Source organism: Theobroma cacao, chromosome 2, assembly GCF_000208745.1.
Source record: "Theobroma cacao cultivar B97-61/B2 chromosome 2, Criollo_cocoa_genome_V2, whole genome shotgun sequence".
Taxonomy (NCBI): Eukaryota; Viridiplantae; Streptophyta; class Magnoliopsida; order Malvales; family Malvaceae; genus Theobroma; species Theobroma cacao.
In genome coordinates this window covers 154,884-174,501 of record NC_030851.1, presented here as the reverse complement: position 1 = coordinate 174,501, position 19,618 = coordinate 154,884, and the positions used below count along the sequence as shown (strand labels likewise).

General features: G+C 36.5%; 3 protein-coding genes and 1 pseudogene across 12 annotated transcripts; all 4 read left to right on the top strand.

The window, feature by feature from the left end:
- LOC18607004 lies at nt 603–5,824 on the top strand (annotated as a pseudogene).
- On the top strand, nt 7,452–9,550 carry LOC18607003 (proteasome subunit alpha type-4). Of its 3 annotated transcripts, none has more exons than XM_007040940.2 (2): nt 7,452–7,552; nt 8,559–9,550. In XM_007040940.2, exon 2 carries the CDS (start codon nt 8,575–8,577, stop codon nt 9,325–9,327), a length of 753 nt encoding a protein of 250 aa, XP_007041002.2. In that variant the 5' UTR covers nt 7,452–7,552; nt 8,559–8,574; the 3' UTR covers nt 9,328–9,550. The 3 variants fall into 3 exon arrangements, with proteins under 3 accessions (XP_007041002.2, XP_007041003.2, XP_017970704.1); XM_007040941.2 differs by having other exon boundaries at nt 7,471–7,704; XM_018115215.1 differs by lacking the exon at nt 7,452–7,552 and adding an exon at nt 7,715–8,423.
- LOC18607002 (haloacid dehalogenase-like hydrolase domain-containing protein 3) lies at nt 10,102–14,702 on the top strand. Of its 5 annotated transcripts, none has more exons than XM_018115212.1 (5): nt 10,102–10,471; nt 11,068–11,117; nt 12,983–13,379; nt 13,512–13,718; nt 14,111–14,702. In XM_018115212.1, the coding sequence occupies exons 3-5, from the start codon at nt 13,122–13,124 to the stop codon at nt 14,405–14,407; spliced, it is 762 nt and encodes a 253-aa protein (XP_017970701.1). In that variant the 5' UTR covers nt 10,102–10,471; nt 11,068–11,117; nt 12,983–13,121; the 3' UTR covers nt 14,408–14,702. The 5 variants fall into 5 exon arrangements, with proteins under 5 accessions (XP_017970701.1, XP_007041001.1, XP_007041000.1 ...); XM_018115213.1 differs by lacking the exon at nt 10,102–10,471 and having other exon boundaries at nt 10,906–11,117; nt 12,983–13,006; nt 13,139–13,379; XM_007040939.2 differs by lacking the exon at nt 11,068–11,117.
- LOC18607001 (phosphatidate cytidylyltransferase, mitochondrial) lies at nt 14,880–19,589 on the top strand. 4 transcript variants are annotated; one of them, XM_018115209.1, is made up of 10 exons: nt 14,880–15,938; nt 16,027–16,083; nt 16,218–16,247; nt 16,342–16,410; nt 16,574–16,666; nt 16,912–17,016; nt 17,084–17,161; nt 17,688–17,816; nt 18,395–18,500; nt 18,658–19,589. In XM_018115209.1, the coding sequence occupies exons 1-10, from the start codon at nt 15,831–15,833 to the stop codon at nt 18,846–18,848; spliced, it is 966 nt and encodes a 321-aa protein (XP_017970698.1). In that variant the 5' UTR covers nt 14,880–15,830; the 3' UTR covers nt 18,849–19,589. The 4 variants fall into 4 exon arrangements, with proteins under 4 accessions (XP_017970698.1, XP_007040998.2, XP_017970700.1 ...); XM_007040936.2 differs by having other exon boundaries at nt 14,884–15,938; nt 16,199–16,261; XM_018115211.1 differs by having other exon boundaries at nt 15,920–15,938; nt 16,199–16,247.

The window sequence follows — 19,618 nt, the reverse complement described above, 5'->3', positions numbered from 1 at the left end:
CTCCTTTTTTTCTTTTTTTTTTTTCAATTTTGTTTCCTTTCTTTCGATGTTTTTTTCTTCTTTGTTTTGCTGAGGTGTTATTCTTTTTTTATTTTTTTTACGTTTTTGTATTTAGACTTTTATTTTTATTTTTCTGTCGTTCAATGCTGTTGTTGACTTTTTATTTTTTTATTTTAATTTTGGTTTTTACTTTGCAAGTTGATTTTGTTTGATATTTGGTTTAGTTGTTTACTCTATGTTTCAAATTTTGTTTACTTTAATTTTTTTTTCTATTTTATTAATTTACTCTGATTGTATAGTTAAAAAATTATTGTTCCTTGATTAAAAAAATTGACACTCAACAAAACAAAACGGTGACTCTACTCTAGTGTGTGCATATATATATATTTATATACTCTTCGTAAAGTAAGGGCAAGGGCAACACTCTTACATTTATCTGCCTTCTCCCACAAGAAAAAGGCAAATCATTGATAATTTGTGTGTGTTATATATATAGAAGAGAATCTCTGGCGACTGCTGTCATTCACTCACGACTCACGTCTAAAGGAAGAAGGGGTTCTGGTTTGTGCCTTTTCCAGGACCAGTACTAGGTACGTGAATCAATGTCCAACTTGTTGCTCATCGCACTTCCCAGCTCCGCCGCCTATCATGGCTTCCCAATCCTATCTTCTCCTCCTCTACGTTTTGCATATTTAGTTTGTTCACGTCCTCATCCTAGTAAATTTATCTCTCTCTATATTTTCCTTCCTTTAAGTTTTAATTATACATGCCATTGTTTATACTTTTCAACTTTTGCCTGCCTGCTTCTTCTTTTTAGCTTTGCCTTAGACTATACATGTACGTACATATACGATTAGTACATACCAAGAAAAATATTATTCCCTACAAACAAATATTATACTACTACATATATACATATATATTATCAGTTCATAATGTTAGAGTTGTAGTTTATTATCCTACATCAACTTGTTAAGACAGCATGCTTATGTTATGTTTCTGCTTTTCGTGCATCCCTGCTCCTAAATGCCATTTTCGCAGGTAAATGTTGTCACCACTTAAAAATATTTTATCATCACTCCATGCAATTCAACTCCTTTTTCAAATACTATCATGCTTCCTTCATATTTTCCAGGAGTTTTCACCGGCGCTTCCTATGCTGGGCCTTATCTCGTCCCAAACTTCATTACTTATATATCTGGGACTGGGAGGCATGATGAACCAAGGTACTACGGCCTGCTTCTGGCCTTCCTCTTCTTTTTTGCCAAGACACTCGAGTCCCTTTGTGAGAGACAATGGCGTTTCGGAGCTAATAGAATTGGTATTCGTGTCCGGGCAGCTCTGATGGCTACAATATACAAAAAATCGCTTTCAGTCAGAAATGCTGGAGCCAAAAATGGACAGATCATTAATTATATCAACGCAGATATTGAAAAAGTTGGAGAATTAGTTGCACGCTGTCATGAATTTTGGTTGCTTCCTCTTCAAGTTGTCCTTGCATTGATTATTATGAAGAAGCATGTTGGTTGGCTGCCTTCAATTGCTGCTATTACAGCTACTATTTTAGTCATGGTGATGAACACCCCTGTGTCAAAGTTGCAAAGAAGGTGGCACTCTGGGATTATGGAAGCAAAGGATTGCAGGATGAAGGCTACCTCCGAAGCTATAAAGAGCATGAAAGTCTCGAAGTTCCATGGTTGGGAGTCCACATTTCTACAGAAGCTCTTTCAACTTAGGGAAAGAGAAAGAGGTTGGCTGAAGAGCTACTTATATACCCAAGCACTGGTGGTATGTCTCTATTGGAGTTCACCATCAGTCATATTGTTGACGACCTTTGGTATATGTACCTTGTTACGTAGACCACTAACTTCAGGATCAGTTCTCTCAACTTTGGCAACACTCAGAATCTTGCAAGAGCCGATATATAACATGCCAGAGCTTGCTTCTCTTATTGCTCAGGCAAAAATTTCAATTGATCGGCTGCAGGACTTTCTAAGAGAAGAAAATCAGGACAAGTCAAAAATCCAACCATAATGCAAATGCCTCTGATGTTGTGATTCATATAAGAAAAGCGGAATATGCTTGGGAAACAAGCAATTTAAATTTGCAGCAACCCGCAATTATAATTGATAAAGATATTCAAATTAAGAAAGGTTGCAAGGTTGCTGTATGCGGATTAGTAGGATCAGGAAAATCCAGTCTTCTCTGTAGCATTCTTGGTGAGATCCCCAGGGTGTCAGGCACAGGAACTGAGGTTTTTGGTTCTAAAGCTTATGTACAACAGACACCATGGATTCAGTCTGCTACAGTTAAGGACAATATATTATTTGGGAAAGAATTGAATGAATCATTTTATCATGATGTTTTAGAAGGGTGTGCATTGATAGAAGACATTGAAAGTTTGGTTAATAAGGATTCAACTTGGGTGGGAGAAAGAGGCATAAACTTAAGCGGAGGTCAAAAACAAAGGCTACAATTTGCCAGGGCAATTTACAGTGATTCAGATGTATACTTCCTTGATGATCCATTTAGCGCCGTTGATACAAGTACTGGAGCACATTTGTTCAAGGCAAGCAACTTTCACCCCGTTTAATGCTTTTGTTCCTGTCAAGGATCATAGCCTTGTTGCTACTGTTATTGTTAGTTGTTGGTTTTACTTTGCCATATCCGCAATAATCTTGGTAGTAGTTTTCTTGATTTCTAGGCTCCCACACTCAGGGGTTGGTATGCCATTCTAGAATAATCATTTATGTAACAGTACATAGAAATATACAATCAGAGTAGCATAGAAAATATGCCCCTCGTACCATGGGCATGACCTTTGCATTTTCTTATTCCAACAACACAAGAAGGATATATTTTCATGTTTTTGCAATGTTTTTGCAGCGCTGCTTAAGAGGGCTTCTGTCTCTTAAGACAGTAGTTTATGCCACCCATCAGTTGGAGCTTTTGGCTGCCGCAGACATTGTTATAGTAAGCTTGTATCTGTATTTTTTTAAAAAAAAAATCTAAGCCTGTGTCTATATGCAGGGAGAAACTAATTTTCATCTTAAACATGCAATACGCAGGTACTTAGAGAGGGTAGGATTGTTCAAGTAGGAACATGCAGAGAGTTGATAGCAGATCCCAGTGGTGAACTTGCCTTGTTAATGGCTGCTCAAGAAGAGTCCCTAGACCAAGTGAACCCATCTCCGCAGCCGTTTCATTCCAGTGAACTAGAATTAGGAAATCAAACAGAAGACACAAGTATTCCCAACAAGAATCCTGTTAATAACTTCCAGCCTGAAGAAAGGTCTCTTGAAGAGAAGATGGAAACAGGAAGAGTAAGCTGGAACGTTTACTCAAGTTTCATCACGGCAGCCTATAACGGGGCATTTGTTCCAATTATTCTTCTTTCCCACGTCCTCTTTCAAATGCTACAGATAGAAAGTAATTATTGGATGGCGTGGGCAACTGAAGAAGAGGGCAGGGTCAGCCGAGGTAGAATGATGGGAATGTTTGCTTTGATCTCTTTTGGGAGCTCAGTTTTTATATCAGCAAGGGCAGTCCTGCTATCAGCTATGACCCTCAAGACCGCCCAGCAGCTTTTTGTCGGCATGATAACGTCAATTTTCCACGCTCCCATGTCCTTCTTTGACATCACTCCTTCAAGTCGAATGCTGGATAGGGTCATCTTTTTCATCATCTTGCTTTTTGTCGTTTTTGTATTTTGCACTGGTGAAAGAGCTGACATCTCGCTTGCTTGTTTATATGTCTGTATTACAGTTTTCAACAGACCAGAGTGTTGTGGATACGGACATATCATACAGATTAGCTGGGCTAGTATTTGCAATTATTCAGCTGATTAGTGTTGTTTTCCTTTTATCCCTGGTGGACTGGAAGTTCGTCCTTCTCTTTTTGGTCATCTTTTACATCTCCATGCGGTATCAGGTATATACTTTTGTCCTTTCCTCACTTGTTTTGTCAAATGGTTTTCCATCAGTCTTAATGGCCCAGAGAAGAGAGACTTGCCTAGATAGAATTACATTTACTCAGTTTTACTTAATGTCTACATTTATACTTACAATCTGATATTCTACGAAATCCAAATTCACCCTCAAAGGAATCATGCTTCTTGGTAGGCTTACTACATCACAACTGCTCGAGAATTAGCTAGGATGGTTGGAGTTCAGAAGGCTCCAGTACTTCACCACTTCTCAGAAACAATTGCTGGAGCAGCAACGATTCGTTGCTTTGATCAAGAAGAGCAATTCTTTACAAGAATTCTCAACCTAATTGATGATTTCTCATGCATCGCTTTCCATAACTCTGCCACAATTGAATTGCTCTGTGTTCGGGTTAACTTTCTTTGTAACATTGGTTTCTTCCTCGTTCTTGTATTCTTGGTGAGCCTGCCGACCTTAGCTGTGAACCCCAGTAAGCACCAATTATACGCCTTTTCTCGATTTAAGTTGCCAGAGAGGTACTTTTATGTGCTGCCATAATACATGTGAGAATCATTTATGAATTGGTTGATTTTATTACAGGCTTGGCAGGATTAGCAGTTGCATACGGTCTTAGTCTAAATGTCTTACAATCTTGGGTTATATGGAACCTGTGCAATGTTGAGAATAAGATGATATCGGTGGAAAGAATACTTCAGTTCACTAACGTACAAAGCGAGGCACCATTAGTCATTGAAGATAATAGGCCCAGACCAGAATGGCCAGAACACGGATGCATAGAATTCAGAAACCTCCAGGTTCGGTATGGACCTGCTCTCCCGATTGTTCTCCATGGAATAACTTGCACCTTCTCTGGGGAGAAGAAAATTGGAATTGTGGGAAGAACGGGAAGTGGAAAATAAACGCTCATCCAAGTTCTCTTCCGTTTGGTGGAGCCATCACAAGGACAAATCATTATTGATGGGATGGATATTAGCATGTTGGGACTCCAGGATTTGAGATCAAGGTTAAGCATAATACCTCAGGACCCAACACTATTTCAAGGAACAATGAAACATAATTTGGATCCTCTGCAACAGCATTCTGATAAAGAAATCTGGGAGGCAAGAATTCGATCCCCAAGCAACTAGACTATTCACCTGGGTACGTATACTGATATACAGATTATTATCACAATAACAAGTCCACATTTCAGGCTCTGAGGAAGTGCCGATTGGCTGAGATAATAAGGCAAGACCAAAGGCTTCTTGATGCACCAGGTAGAACAATTACAGTCGCTTTGTTTTTATGTTTCATTCCAGTGATTCGGTTATGAATTCAAAAACATATAAAATGTTTCAGTTGTGGAAGATGGTGGAAACTGGAGTGTAGGTCAAAGACAGCTCATTTGTCTAGCAAGAGTTCTGCTAGAAAAGAAGAAAATTCTTGTTCTGGATGAGGCTACCGCGTCTATTGACACAGCAACAGATAATCTACTTCAGAAAACAATAAAAAATGAGTCAACCAGAAGCACAGTCATCACTGTTGCACATCGCATACCCACGGTTATCAACAGTGGCCTGGTTCTGGTTCTTGATGGTGGTGAGGCTAAGAAATTAAATATTTATATCTTTCTGCATCTCTAGATATTCCTCAATATTTTGTTTCCAGTCTGAATAATTCTGTGCAATGACTATATTGTATATGTCACTGATGCTGGAACCGCTGTGGAGTTTGACTCTCCAGCTGAGTTACTGAAAGATAGTTCCTCTGCTTTCTCAAAGTTGGTAAGAGAATTCAGGTGGAATTCATCCAAAAGCTCACAGCAATGCAGACAGGGATGCCTAGAATAGGTAAAGGAAGGAACACAGCACATATGTAATCTAACATTGAATGTTTAATCCAAAATTCTTGCTTCTAAGTGGTATTTCTTTTGCATTATTATTTTATTTATTTATTTATAATTAACATACAATTTAGTTTAGATGCAAAATTACACATAAAAAATTATTTTGGTGTAAAGACAGTATTGATAAATTGGAAAAATTAGATGAAAATAAAGTAGTGAAAAAGGAAAAAGTAAAAAAAATTATCCAAATAACAAAAAAAAATCAAATAAAAGACAATATAAAAACAGAGTCAATTATATCAATTTTAAAATTTTAACGAATTTGATGTTTAACATTGAGTATTCATACCGACAAAGATGGAGATGAAATTTAGTGGTGATATTAAATTAAATAAAAAAATAGTTTATGTTAGAGATTTATATAAAATATGTGTTTTATTAAAAAAATATTAATAATCAAAAGAGGAAATTGTAAGAAATATAAATTTGTTTATTTTTACCCAATTTTAGTTATAAGATGACCACAATACCTTTAAAATCATTTCAAACAAATTAAATATTTCTCATTTTTTTCTCTCGTCATTGGTCTGATGTACCCCCATTCTGTTGTGCTCTTTATTTTTCTCTCGTCATCCAATTTTCTTAATTTTACCATCATCATTTTTCCAAAGAATATAATATGGAAGGTAATAACATATTTTTGAATTTGTTAGTTTACATTTACAAAACCTTTTGTCATTGATATACAGATTAAAAAGTATTATAACAATAGGGTTTTGAGTTTATTGGTATTGAGTTTTTTAGTGATTCATATATGATAAAATATGCAGAATAGCAAAGTTTTGACATGTAATATCTAATGTTAAAGCTTCAGTCTTGATATATGACATGATGTTGAACTTTTGGCTTTGACGTGTGACATCTATTGTTGAACTTTTGACCTTGACATGTAACATTTATTGATAAATTTTAATGTGTAACATATTCTGTTTTGACTTAGATGTGTAATATATAGTGTTAAAGCTTTCACTTTGTCGTTTTGTTTTTCTTTTTTTTCTATTAAACTTGGCATGTAACTTTCTACTTTGTATTTTACTACAACATAAATTCTTAGATTTAAAACATAAAATAATTTTTTTAATATAGCATGTAATAACAAAATTTTTTAAATATTGCACATAACTTGTTTTTTATCTTTGTATTTCAAAGAGATATAAACTTTTAGAGTTAAACGTTTTCACGATAGAGATAAAAGTTTAAAAAAAAAAAAAATTTAACATGAAAATGAATATGTATTGAAAATTAATTCAACTTGAACAAAATAAAATTATCTCAAATCCTTTAATTTGGATAATTAATTTTTGAGTTATTTTATTTATTATTTTTAGTAAAAGAAAATTAAAATGTACTAGTATTATAAAACAAAAAAGTGAGAAATCGAATACATCAAAGCAAATTAAAAATCAACAGATTGGAATTTAATTTTACCAATGTTAATGAACAAAATACAACTTGCCCATGATTGCAACTGCGATTGCACATCACTGGCTGGAGCTGTTTCAGTTATATTTTTTAATAGACTCAAATTTCAAATTTGTGTAATTTAAATATGGAAAAATTCACCAGGGGTAATTTTGTCAAAAAATGTATTTAAAATTAACCAGCGGGTGGTTCCTATCACCTATTAATAAAGCGAAGGAAGGAAGCAGAAGGCAGTGTGAGATTTGTTGGTGGTTAGTCCTTGTTCCTACCGCACAAGGCTGGAGATCGGCTTTTTCAGGTCAAATTTCTCCTTCTCTCTTTCTCTCAGCTGAATCCTCATTGTGCTTTGCGAATTGCCCTTTCGAATCTGTAGATTTCGTTATCGCCATCGCTGCCGCTGCAATCGACTTATTTCGCCGCAAAACCCTAATCATTTGCTAGTTGCTAATGGTAATGCTAATTTTACCACTAGTCGGGTTGGGTCGATTGCTATCATGCTGAGTTCTATGAATTTATGTTCGAAAGGTTTTAGTAGGTAGTGAGTTTTTTTTCTTGCTTTAGAGGGTGCAATCAGTGCTTCCTAACTCCTGTCTGTTTCACAAGCCAACTTCAAAGGTTTCATCTTTGCACCCTATATCTTCTTTGGGAGAAATCATGTTTTTCCCCTCTCTCCCCCCACTTTTCCTTTTTTTTTTAATTTTATTTTTTACAGTTGAGCCTCATCTTTCCTTCTCCCTAGCTTCTTACCCAGAATTTTACTTTTCATTTTTCTTTGGGAGATAAAGATAATAATGGGGATGATGTGAAGTTGTGTTTTTTCATTTTCTTTTCCCCTTCGATTTCTGGCATGTGAAATGTTAGCTAGTTTCAATCTGTGAGGAATTGAACCACACTCCCTCAATAGAAATAAAGTTAATTGTAGATTTCAGTTACATTGATAGAGTAGTTAGCGTTATTTGGGAATGAATCTTACTATTGAATGATATTTTTTGTGGGCTGGTTTTATTCTTGCTGCTACTCATTACAATTTATGCACAAAACAGCTTGAATTTTTCCATGGGTAGAGGATCTAGAGGATATGGTGGTTTGTATTTGATCCTATAGCAATGAAATGTGCTTGAACATTTTGAAATTTTGTCCATGAAACAACATTGTTGCAGTAATTGCTGGTAATGTTATTTTATCAGATTGCTTGAAACCTTTTATTTGTGTGAATATTGTACTTTTTTTCTTACACACCTTAAAATCTGCTTTTAAAATATAAAATTCCCACTTTTTGTCACTGATTTTCTTCTTATCTTCAGTGTTATTTTATAACCAATGTCTCGAAGATATGATAGCCGCACAACGATCTTCTCCCCTGAAGGTCGTCTTTACCAAGTTGAATATGCAATGGAGGCTATTGGCAATGCAGGAACCGCAATTGGGATACTGTCAAAAGATGGTGTAGTTCTAGTTGGTGAGAAGAAAGTCACCTCCAAGCTTCTACAAACATCGACATCAACTGAGAAGATGTACAAAGTTGATGATCATGTAGCATGTGCTGTGGCTGGAATAATGTCTGATGCTAATATACTCATCAATACAGCTAGGGTTCAAGCCCAACGCTATACTTATGCGTACCAAGAACCAATGCCAGTTGAACAGCTTGTCCAATCTCTCTGTGATACCAAACAAGGCTACACACAGTTTGGTGGGCTTCGTCCATTTGGTGTTTCTTTTCTTTTTGCAGGTTGGGATAAAAATTTTGGATTCCAGCTATACATGAGTGACCCAAGTGGAAATTATGGTGGTTGGAAGGCTGCTGCAATTGGGGCAAACAACCAGGCAGCACAGTCTATGCTTAAGCAGGACTACAAGGATGATATTACCAGAGAAGAGGCTGTCCAGCTCGCACTGAAGGTGCTCAGCAAGACAATGGATAGTACAAGTCTTACTTCAGAAAAACTTGAATTGGCTGAGGTCTTCCTCTTGCCTTCTGGAAAAGTGAAATACCAAGTATGCTCACCAGATTCCCTGAGCAATCTGCTTGTGAAGTTTGGAGTGACCCAACCTGCTGCCGAGGCCTCTTAAGTATGTATTTTGACTTAAATATGAGTATCAGGACTAATATGGAAGGTGTTTACAAGCTAAATTGTGTTTTGGGCATGACCAGGACGCATGAGAGGTTCTCATTTCAACACTTTTGCAATTTCAGTACTTATTTAATGAGCTCTTTGATACTGGATGGTTAGATCTAAATGGAGTTTTCATTTGAATATTCACTGTTGGAAATAGATGTCAATCAGATCTCTTTACCCCAAATTTTTAGTTACATTTAAAATTGATGCATATATTGAAAGAATAAGAAACCAAATTGCAGGATTGGGGTATTTTCCCCTTTCATTAATCTCAGCGTGATGTTCTAGACCTATCTTTCATCATTCTTTAACCATGACAGCAGTAGATGTCTCGTGGGGAGTTTAAGAGTGGCAGGGGAAAAACAATCCTTCTCCTGTCAGGCACGTTTTGTTTTTGTGTATCTCTAAGTAATGGTAACAATGGGCACCAGCGTAAGTGCTTTTGACCATTAATCATTGTGGTTTTTGTAGATTAATTTCAATGAAAGACAATGGGAGTTGAGGCATCTGCTTTGAATGCTTTGGAAATATTGTTTATGAGAGTGATGCCACTACTTCATGTCAAGGAAAAGGAAACGTCAAATGCCTTGATTTCTGCAATTCTCTAGAACTTTCCTTTGGAATCTGGATCCAGAGTGAACGTTGTATCTTTTTCTTTTATTTATATGTAGTATATATACATAGAGAGAGAGAGAGAGAATAAAAGTAAGTACCAAGTAGTCTATTACAAAAACAGGCACTGACAGTGGCTGAAGTGGAAACATACCAACGGGCAATCCAAAGGATCAAACTATTCTATGCTTGAACAGAGCATGAAGCATGGCCCATGGGCGATAGGCCTGACATAAACATTGGAGATTCGGAGTCATCTTCAGTTGTCCCAACTCCAAACTCCAAACTCGAACTCAATCGGGGCCTCAGATGGTCTCGACCCATGCCTGAATAGTTGGATAAGTACTAAGCATGTCGAGTACACAAAAGTAAATGGAATGGAAATCCAATGCAAAAGAGCTCATTGACATGGTTTTGATAAGGGAGTAGGGAGGGACGGCGTGTCTCGCTCTCTCACGTTAAAAGCCTGAAGCTGTTTTAACAAGGTTGGTAATACCACAGGCCAGCGTCCATGGTTTTTGTTGTTGTTTTCAAAATTCTCAGGTTTCCATATCGCAATTTGCGAACTTTCTCTAACTTTCCTTAAATATTTGCTTTATTTGCACTTTTAACCAAAATTATGGCAGTAGCTATAAGTTTCATTGGTCGCACTCCGCACTTAGATTTCATTGCCCTGTTTCTTAATTAATAATATATATCTTTTTCATTAGATTTGAGAGCCATTGACAAAACCATGGTGATCACAACATTCGAAATTTACAGGAAAACTGGGTAAATCATGAGGGTAATTAGGAAAAAGAGAAGGAAATGAAATTGGCTCAACCAACAAAAGAAAAATTATACAACTAGTAAAGGGGGATCTTCCTTTTCTTTTTTAAAATACTGCTTACCAACATCAACAAAAAAAAAAAACCTTGGAAAAGACGCAGCTGTTTTCTCTCTCTATCTCTCTCACTCACATGGTCAATTATTGCGTCATATAAGGAAAAGACCAGGAATATAAGTCTACCTCCTGTATATATATATATATTTGATTTTTTCTAGTTTAGTTGAGCTCATGCTCGTTTAACTCCTAAAACAGAACAAGACGGTGGCGATTCCAAGTATCCAGATTCTCCTCCGTTTCTTCCTGTGGGTATCTTCAATCTCTCTTCTTGTTTTTCTTCAATCTCCTGCTATGATTCCACATTTAGCTTGCAGTTCCCCTTTCCCTGATTCCGTTCTTGAATCTTAACCCTCTTCTGTTGCATTTTGGCTCTTTTCCCACCTAATGCATTTGTCTGGATGTGTTTTTTTATAACCTTTTGAATCTTTAGAACAAGTGGTAATTTTTTTCATCAAAATAAGCAAAAGAAAAATCAAATCTTGCTGCACCAGAGCAGAGCTGAACTGGTTTATCTGCATTGTTGTTCAAGGTTCAGGTGCCGCCGATACTGGTTCAAATTCTTTCTCATGATTGTTCCTTTTTCGCTTGCATAATTCTTCATTTGCTCTATTGAAATCATGGGTTGGATTTAGTTTTTCTTCATGTTTTATGTCACGACATCTTGCAGTTGTGCTGAGTATATTGGTCTTATATATTATGAAAGTGAACGCCGTGCAGTTAGTCTTTGCTGTTTGCTGAATTCTGATTTAGTTATCCCTTTGCAATTCCACGTCCTTTTTACTATAATGATATTGGATACAATAAGGGGTTCATAACTTTATAGTTTACTCTAGCAAATAATGCAATCATCTTCAGTTAACAGACTGGAATTTGAAGTTTATTTCATCGTAGTTATGATTGCAAACTCTTTGTGCTCTTCGTGATATTCTTGGCTAAGTAGTATACAACATTAAAAAGAACATCATTGTTACTTTAGAGCTAGCAATGCTTGATTTAAGTACTCAAGCGGTGACAGGGTGGGACTCTGGTCTCTTAGAAGATCGCTTTTCTTTTGCCAAGGACTGTTGTAATTTGTTTTTAAATTTTCAGGCTGTTGTAAAGTAACTCAGATATAATGTGACTTTTTATTCAATTTTTAGCAGAAGAGAGCATCTCAACTCTTCTTAACTGTTGGACTATGATTGAGGTTATGCCAGTGATGCTTGTTTGTCCAATTGAGGCCTTTATGTTTAGTTATGAAAGCCCTTTTTTTTTTTCATTTTTTTTCTATGATTGACCACTTGTCTAGGCTCAATTACCACCTCCTAGTATTTTTACATAGTTGCTTGCTTTGACCTGGTGCATTTTCTGACTGGATCATTTGAGTGTTACACTGTCTTGTGCCTCCTGCTGTTGAAGTAGATATTTGAGATATTTCTTCTGAAATCATTTTATTTAAGGTAACATGGCCAAAATCCAAGATATCTACTAGCTTGCAGTGGTCCATCCCAAATTACTCTGAAGCAATGGACTTCTTGGATCATATGAGACTTTTCTCTTTTGCACAGTCAAATGCCAGTGCATAGACGTGTAAACCTAGTCTCTTATTGTCAAAATGAACTCTTTGCTTTTTTTTTTTTTGACCTTTATCTTAATACCTTTGATTTCTGAAACACTTGTGCTCATGTGCATGCCTTTAGCAATGTCTTCAATCTATCTCAATAGTTGTTAGTCCTGGGATAAAGCTCTGAAGATCATTGATAGCTGTTGCTCCCTGCAAAAAGATCTGCAATTGTCATTTCAATTCTTGATTTTGATGTTTAGTTGCCATTTCAATTTAATTTCTATTCTTTTGTTTTCCTACTCATAAACCTTCTGTAATTGATCTTCCTTGTTCCTGTTGCTGCATTTCGACATTTATGTGACAATATCTAAATGCAAAAATCGTCACAAAGTAAAGCATATGATTTGTTCTTGTATAATTTCTTCTTGCCCACTGTTAGCATTTTTCTTTCTAAAACCAGTGATTGATGATGAGATTTCGATTATATTTCTATGGCTCATTGTTCATGTTGCATTATGGTTGCAAAATTTTGTTGCTAATCATGACCCACACTTTTGAACTATGCAGTTGTGAAGATTGACTGAAGAACAGGTCAATCCATTACATCACAAATTACGTAAAGATCCTAGAAGAATCAAAGTCTTCTTGACTTACATTTTTTGCATTTGGTCAAATTCTGAAAACCCTGTGCACAATTGCTATTGCAATGTCCCTATTATCCAGGTTACGCTGTATCACTGTGGATGTTACTGGTACTCTCATAGCTTACAAAGGGGAGCTTGGTGACTACTATTGCATGGCAGCTAAAGCTGTTGGACTGCCATGCCCTGACTATAAAAGTGTGCATGAAGGTTTCAAGTTTGCATATACAGAGATGGCAAAGAAGTATCCGTGTTTTGGGTTTGCAGCAAAAATGCCAAATATTGTATGGTGGAAAACTTGTGTTAAGGATTCATTTGTCAGGGTAAGATATTTATATCAGGCTATCAAAGAAAATCTTGCATACTTCTATTACATACATACATACATACATACACAGAGCAAGAGAGAGAGAGAGAGATTACTTGTTATGACATGAGTCTTGTTTTGCTGACAGGCAGGGTATGATTATGATGAGGAGACATTTGAGAAGATATTTAGACGCATATATGCTTCCTTTGGCTCATCTGCACCATATACAGTTTTTCCAGACTCCCAACCCTTCCTAAGATGGGCTCGTGAAAAGGGTCTTAAAGTGGGGATTATAAGCAATGCAGAATATCGTTACCAGGATGTGATTCTTCCAGCCTTGGGTTTGAACCAGGTAAACAATTTATTGAAATTTCGTTTGATGATATCTTATTGGACTGTGATTCTTATTATATTTGGTATTTTTTTTGATCCAGTTCAGATTGAGGAAATTAGTTTGATTTTTGTTGGGTTTGAAGGCCTGTTAACTTGTTCTCTGTTTTCCATGGTTTCAACTCGTGGTTACACAATAGGGGGTAACCCTCCCTTTATAGTTTTTCATACAACCTCAAGCATGTGTGTGCAATAGTGAAAGTAGTATGTTGCTGTAAACCTCAAAGTGTACTTGAGAACCAATGATTTGGAATAGTTTGCTTGTTTATGTCAGTGGTTATTTCACTCATTGATTTGGCTAGGTAATTTAATCTGATGTTTATATCTGAAAGTCCCATCTATATGGTGATTTAGGGATCCGAGTGGGACTTTGGTGTGTTCTCTGGTCTTGAAGGTGTAGAAAAACCAGACCCAAGGATTTATAAGATTGCTCTTGAAAGGGCTGGAAATATTGCACCAGAAGAGACTTTACACATTGGTGACAGCATGCGCAAAGACTATGTCCCAGCAAAGAGTGTGGGAATGAAAGCATTGCTATTGGATAGGTTCAAAACCCCTGATGCTGTGGAGTGGAGAAAATCTGGCGCTATTGTTCTTCCTGACTTGGTGGCAGTGCAGGAATTGCTTTCTTCAGGGAAGTTAACTTGTTAAGGGGCTTTTTTTCTGCCCGAATGCTGTCATCTGTATATTGTTTTAACCATTTGGTTGATAAATATGTGATGATATCACTTACCAGTTACCATCTGGTTTCTTCCTCTGAGTTTTCGTTTACATGTCCTGTTTTCACACCCTATGAGCATCTAGAATTTTGCTGTGATTTAGTGGGGGGAAAAGAGGTGCAAATTTCTTTATCAATAACAATGTTAGTGTCTCTGGTTGTAGAAGATGCTATTTCTTTCTTCAGTCTCTATTTTAACACTATACACATGCAACAGAATTGAAGCCAGGATGCAATCTTTATTGATTTATTTATAGACATCATCTGAAATGGTAGTAATATACAGCCTTGAATTTGAATAAACTTGTTTGATGTGAGTAATTTGCTGCCGAGCTTGGGCTGCTAAGCTGAACTGCGTCAAATACGAGCACTCCTCAACCTAGAAGTGTGAAGTTTTTTAAATAACAAAAGGTTTTCACTAGGAATTAGGAAGATATCCCAATATAGTTCTGACAATCGTTTTGAATTAAGCACTCCAGCCAATATGCAGGATGAGAGGTATGAGTGCTTTCCTTTGGAGCCTCCTAACTGCCCGTTGCAGCTCTTCCCTCCAGCCTGCAACTTTGCAAATTTTACAGGCTTGCAGCACCTGCTGCCAAATGTTGTTAGACTAATCACATGTAAGAAACAAGTGATCTCCAGTTCCCAGCTCATGTTGGCAAAAAAAGACAATTCCCATTGATGGACATCCCGCCAAGAAAGCAGCCTATTTTCAGTAGGAAGTCTCTTTATGCCTGAACTTATTCCAGACAGAGGCTGCAGATTGAAAATGCCCTTCGGAGTTGTATGTGATAGCAGTATCAGTAAACTGTAAACGGAAAGGGGTTCTCCTGAGGTCTCTGGTTTATGCATATTCTTCAATCTTCGCCATTGTTGTTTTGGTTGCAATATTTGTTAAGGCAAAAAGCAATTTGGATGACCGATGGGCTAAGCCTACTTAGCGGGGCTATGTAGGCCCAGTAAACCGTCAGCCTGATTAGCACAGCACTTTCTCTTCTACAATCCAACCGAAAAGGCAAAAACCCTTAACCCCTCGTTGCTAGTAGCAGCAAACTCAATTAAGTTTATGGGTGTCAGCACCGATAACATCCAAGTGCGCTTTGTAAACCATGCCTTCTTGCAGATTTTATACAACATGTCGAATGAATTTGCTCTCTCAACTCTCTAGGCTTTACTCTTGAACTAACAGTAACATGTTTGGTTGAGGAACCTTTGTTTTTTTCTTCTTTGTTACCTAAGGAAGCAAATTCTACATTGATTTTCATTCAACAAACGTAATTGAAACTGGGTTTGCACAAAAGTCCAACCTTTTCTTGTTCAGCAACAGCAGGTGACGAGTAACCAACTAAAGTAGGAATGGATGATGAAAAGAAAGCTCATCTCTTGAGCTTTCTCAAAGTTATTCCTCCGGTAGACTTCTGCTGTGTCTACGGCTCAGCACTCCATTCAACCAACCATGACAAGGTTGGTCTTTTCACCATCACTCCATTTCGACTAGCATTTTCAAAATTTTCTTCTTTTATTTTTTGCATTCAAAATTTTGCTTTTCTAGTCAACCATGGTAGATTTCATACTCGGCGTGTCTGATCCCCTGCAATGGCATTCTGAGGTGAGTTTTTCAGATTTTAAGCTATGGCACAACAATTTACCAACTCTTTTACATTGTGATTTTTTTTCTTTATATTTTCATCAATCTAATCTATCCTTTTTTTTGTCTAACCCAGAATCTAAAAATGAATGCAGAACATTACGCGTCATGGATGGTGTTTCTTGGTGGGGCAAAACTGGTTCTCATCTCTCTCTCATCTACACACATTTATTTATTTATTTACTTCATCAGCTCACACTATAGATTGATGGGTTGTAGATTACTGAAGTTGCAGACGATATAGGAGTAGGAGTACACTTTAACCCGTTTGTTACTTGGAAAAACAAGGTATTGACTATTGACAATATAGAATCTTAAGTTTAATATGGTTCTAGGGATAGATTATGTGTGTATATACATTGATTTCTATTAAATCTTAATTTGTTATGTATGCACATATTGAACAACGTCCAGGCATGTGCTTCATCTCTGAGCATTTTCTTGTGTGCAGATGTTGAAATATGGAGTTGTTCGAATGCATGACTTGGTTCAGGACATATTAAACTGGGAGAGGTTCTACTTGAGTGGTCGTTTACAAAAACCGGTGTGCTTTTCTCTTTTGTTTTCTATGTTGATGTTTTATGTTTTCTTTGAATAAAGTTTTATGAAAAAGGATACACCTTGTAACTTACTGTAAATTGTGTGCTAATGTTTTTCTGATGTTTACATTGAATTCATCCCTTGTCTTCTGATCTGCCAAATGAAGGTGAATTCACCGTTGGTTGTCATATCCAACCTATGTTGTTTTCTGCGGTTTATTAGTATTCTCATACTCTATTTCTGGTTTAGGTAAATATGCTCATGGATAATTTGGACATTGAAAATGTAAACTCTGTTAATTTGCGAGCTGCAGTGTCTGCTGCTCTGCTCCTCTTGCCACCCAAATTCACAGAGGTTTGCTTCTTTGCTGTTTTTCCTCTTAAAATTACCACATTTTGTAATCTGTTCCGTCTTCACGCAGGAAGACCTTTATGCCAAAATATGTAGCCTGTCATATATGGGTGACTTGCGTATGCTTTTTGCAGAAGACCGAAATAAGGTAAAACTTTAGTGCATCTAAGGTAGAAATTTTGTAGGAAAGTCTATAGTAAGTTAGCTCTTGACAGTGCAATTTAGTTTCTAAATTTTACATTGGTTTTGTTTGTCAAGGCTGGGGAATGGTTTAGGAAAATTTTTAAATTGTACTGATAAGCACTTTTGCCTGCCAAATACCAGTTATGCCCCAATAACATTTTAGATATGCCCCTGAAAAGTATGCTGTATAAATAAGAATGTGGGAATAAAAACATTTTGATGTCACTCTTAGTGGACGGAAATCAGTTTTGAATTTAAAGCCTAACAGATTATAGATTTTTCTTGGTCATGTAACACTATCTCATAAGTTTGTATTATTAAATAAATATCTTATATTTCTATCTTGTTACTCTTCTTTTACTTGTACATGATGTATAAATATTCATTAATGCAGTTTTGAATTTAAAGCCTAACAAATTACAGAAACAGTTGCTTCCTTTCTTATTCTCTGTTCTTCTATTTGTAATATCTTATATTTTTTTTTGATTCAGGTGAAGAAGATTGTACAAGGGCAGTTTGATTTATTCCAGTCCATGTATAAGCCATTTCTTGAAGAGTATGAAGGCAAAGGCTTCTTGAGATTCTCATCATCTGAAAATCACCATGCACATATATCTCAGGTTTATATGAGTTCAGTTGATGAACCCAAAGTTGGTTCTCTAATGTGAATTTAATTACAAGTTTTCTTTGTGGACAGAACTTAACATTTGATCTCATCTAGTGCTCACATGCTTAAATAAGTTTCAAACAATATTTTAAAAGCTTTGCTAGAGAATGAAGTGTCTATGTTCTTTTATGTGTTCTCTTTTTTCGATTGGTGAAAAAGCAAATGACTAAAAAGCACCAAGCGGGTGTACAGACCCAAGTTCAGGGCTGATTTCTACAGAACAAAGAACAATTAGCATCCTGAAGTTATCCTATATGCATTAGTATTGCAGCCCACATAGTTAATTATGTAAATTTGGTTTTTCTTTAGTATTTAGGTTGTTCTGTGAAGGTATGTCGTTGATTGTTTATTGTATTTGTGGCTTTCATATCATATATGAAACAGTTGTAAATGGTATAAGAAGCTTTCTTGACATGAAATTATATCTATTAGGGAAAGCTATCTTATTTTTATGCCAGACCGTTGGAATTGTATATGGGATAACATTATCATTGGGTCCATTGATTTTGATATATTCTTGGTTGAAATCAGGATTGTGGCTTAACAGTAGCTCGCTCACATGTGTCTTCTCTTCCTCCAACTATTAGAAGTCAAATGTGGATAAAGCTAGGAACGAAGAAAGTAATTAGTGAATCTGGTATGAACTACACTCACACTCTGTTGAGTGCTGAAAACATTGCTAACTTTCCTCTGCTTTTTCATTCTACTGCTGCTATAGTTGGTGAACAATAATAGCTACAATGTTGTAGGCAAAAAATTGGGTAATTGTTTTCTTGACAAGATACTAATTTCAGGTCAGGTGTTGCATGAAGTTGTTATTGGGTCAAGAGAAGAGGCTGCAAAATGCATGCAGAAGGTTTTGAGGCGAACAGTCATGGTTTCAAGTGCAAGGCAAGCACTATCTGGTCTACTGACTGTTGGTGGTATTAAAGCTGCTAGATATGTCACCAATAAAATGGAGAAGGCTTGGAGATCATGGACATGATACCTTGCATTTAAATTAGAAGCCAAGGCGAGCTTCGTATTTGGGACAGGCCGGCAACTGTTTATTTTGTGATTACTGTTAAAACGAGGATGCCATGCTGTCTTTCTCAGACTTATTATTATTATTCTCCTTTTTCAGTCCCTCTGGCGAATAAACTCGTCATTCAGAGGGCAAAAGAAGTCCCTCTGTTGAAAGGCTAATAGGGATAGAGATGTTGGAAATTACTGCAAATAAATCCAAGCTGCTATTATGAGCAAAAATACTACAAGATTTCTGCTCACGGTGTCTACTGAGACGCAAAAAGGAATCCAAGCGCTCAATATTTCATCCAAGGTGTCTTTGATTATTTGAGTAATGATCCAATCAGCTTCTACGTTATTGTCAGACCTGGATGCAATAACCTTATCAGCATCCTGTTTGCGGTCAGAAAAATGGATATCTACAAGATGACAGAAAATGTGTGGAACTGGGATGAGGGATGTGGTCCATGATATTTTCTGGCATTTGAAAAAGCAGGCTGTCTTGACATTAACGGCTTTGTTCCATAGCCAAAACACAAGCAAGCGCAACAAATTTCCAAGTCAATTATTGAGTGGTTGCCTGTTTTTAACAACTGTAGTACAAGGGTTCATTTCAGTTTGACATGTCAAAGCAGTTCCATGTAATGCAACTATTTCTTGGGAAACTCTTATTTGTTTTGCAAAATTATTACGCCAAGAGCATGACTTTGGTTTTGAATTTTGCCAGTATTATTGTTCTTATTTTCCAAT

Bases quoted from the DNA above. Each gene is read 5' to 3' on its own strand.
- LOC18607003 (XM_007040940.2), top strand. From the start codon at position 8,575: ATGTCTCGAAGATATGATAGCCGCACAACGATCTTCTCCCCTGAAGGT.
- LOC18607002 (XM_007040939.2), top strand. From the start codon at position 13,122: ATGTCCCTATTATCCAGGTTACGCTGTATCACTGTGGATGTTACTGGT. The intron at 13,380-13,511 runs GTAAGATATTTA...TTTTGCTGACAG, and splicing joins TTAAGGATTCATTTGTCAGG to GCAGGGTATGATTATGATGA. The intron at 13,719-14,110 runs GTAAACAATTTA...ATGGTGATTTAG, and splicing joins CAGCCTTGGGTTTGAACCAG to GGATCCGAGTGGGACTTTGG.
- LOC18607001 (XM_007040936.2), top strand. From the start codon at position 15,831: ATGGATGATGAAAAGAAAGCTCATCTCTTGAGCTTTCTCAAAGTTATT. The intron at 17,162-17,687 runs GTAAAACTTTAG...TTTTTGATTCAG, and splicing joins TTGCAGAAGACCGAAATAAG to GTGAAGAAGATTGTACAAGG. The intron at 17,817-18,394 runs GTTTATATGAGT...GGTTGAAATCAG, and splicing joins ACCATGCACATATATCTCAG to GATTGTGGCTTAACAGTAGC.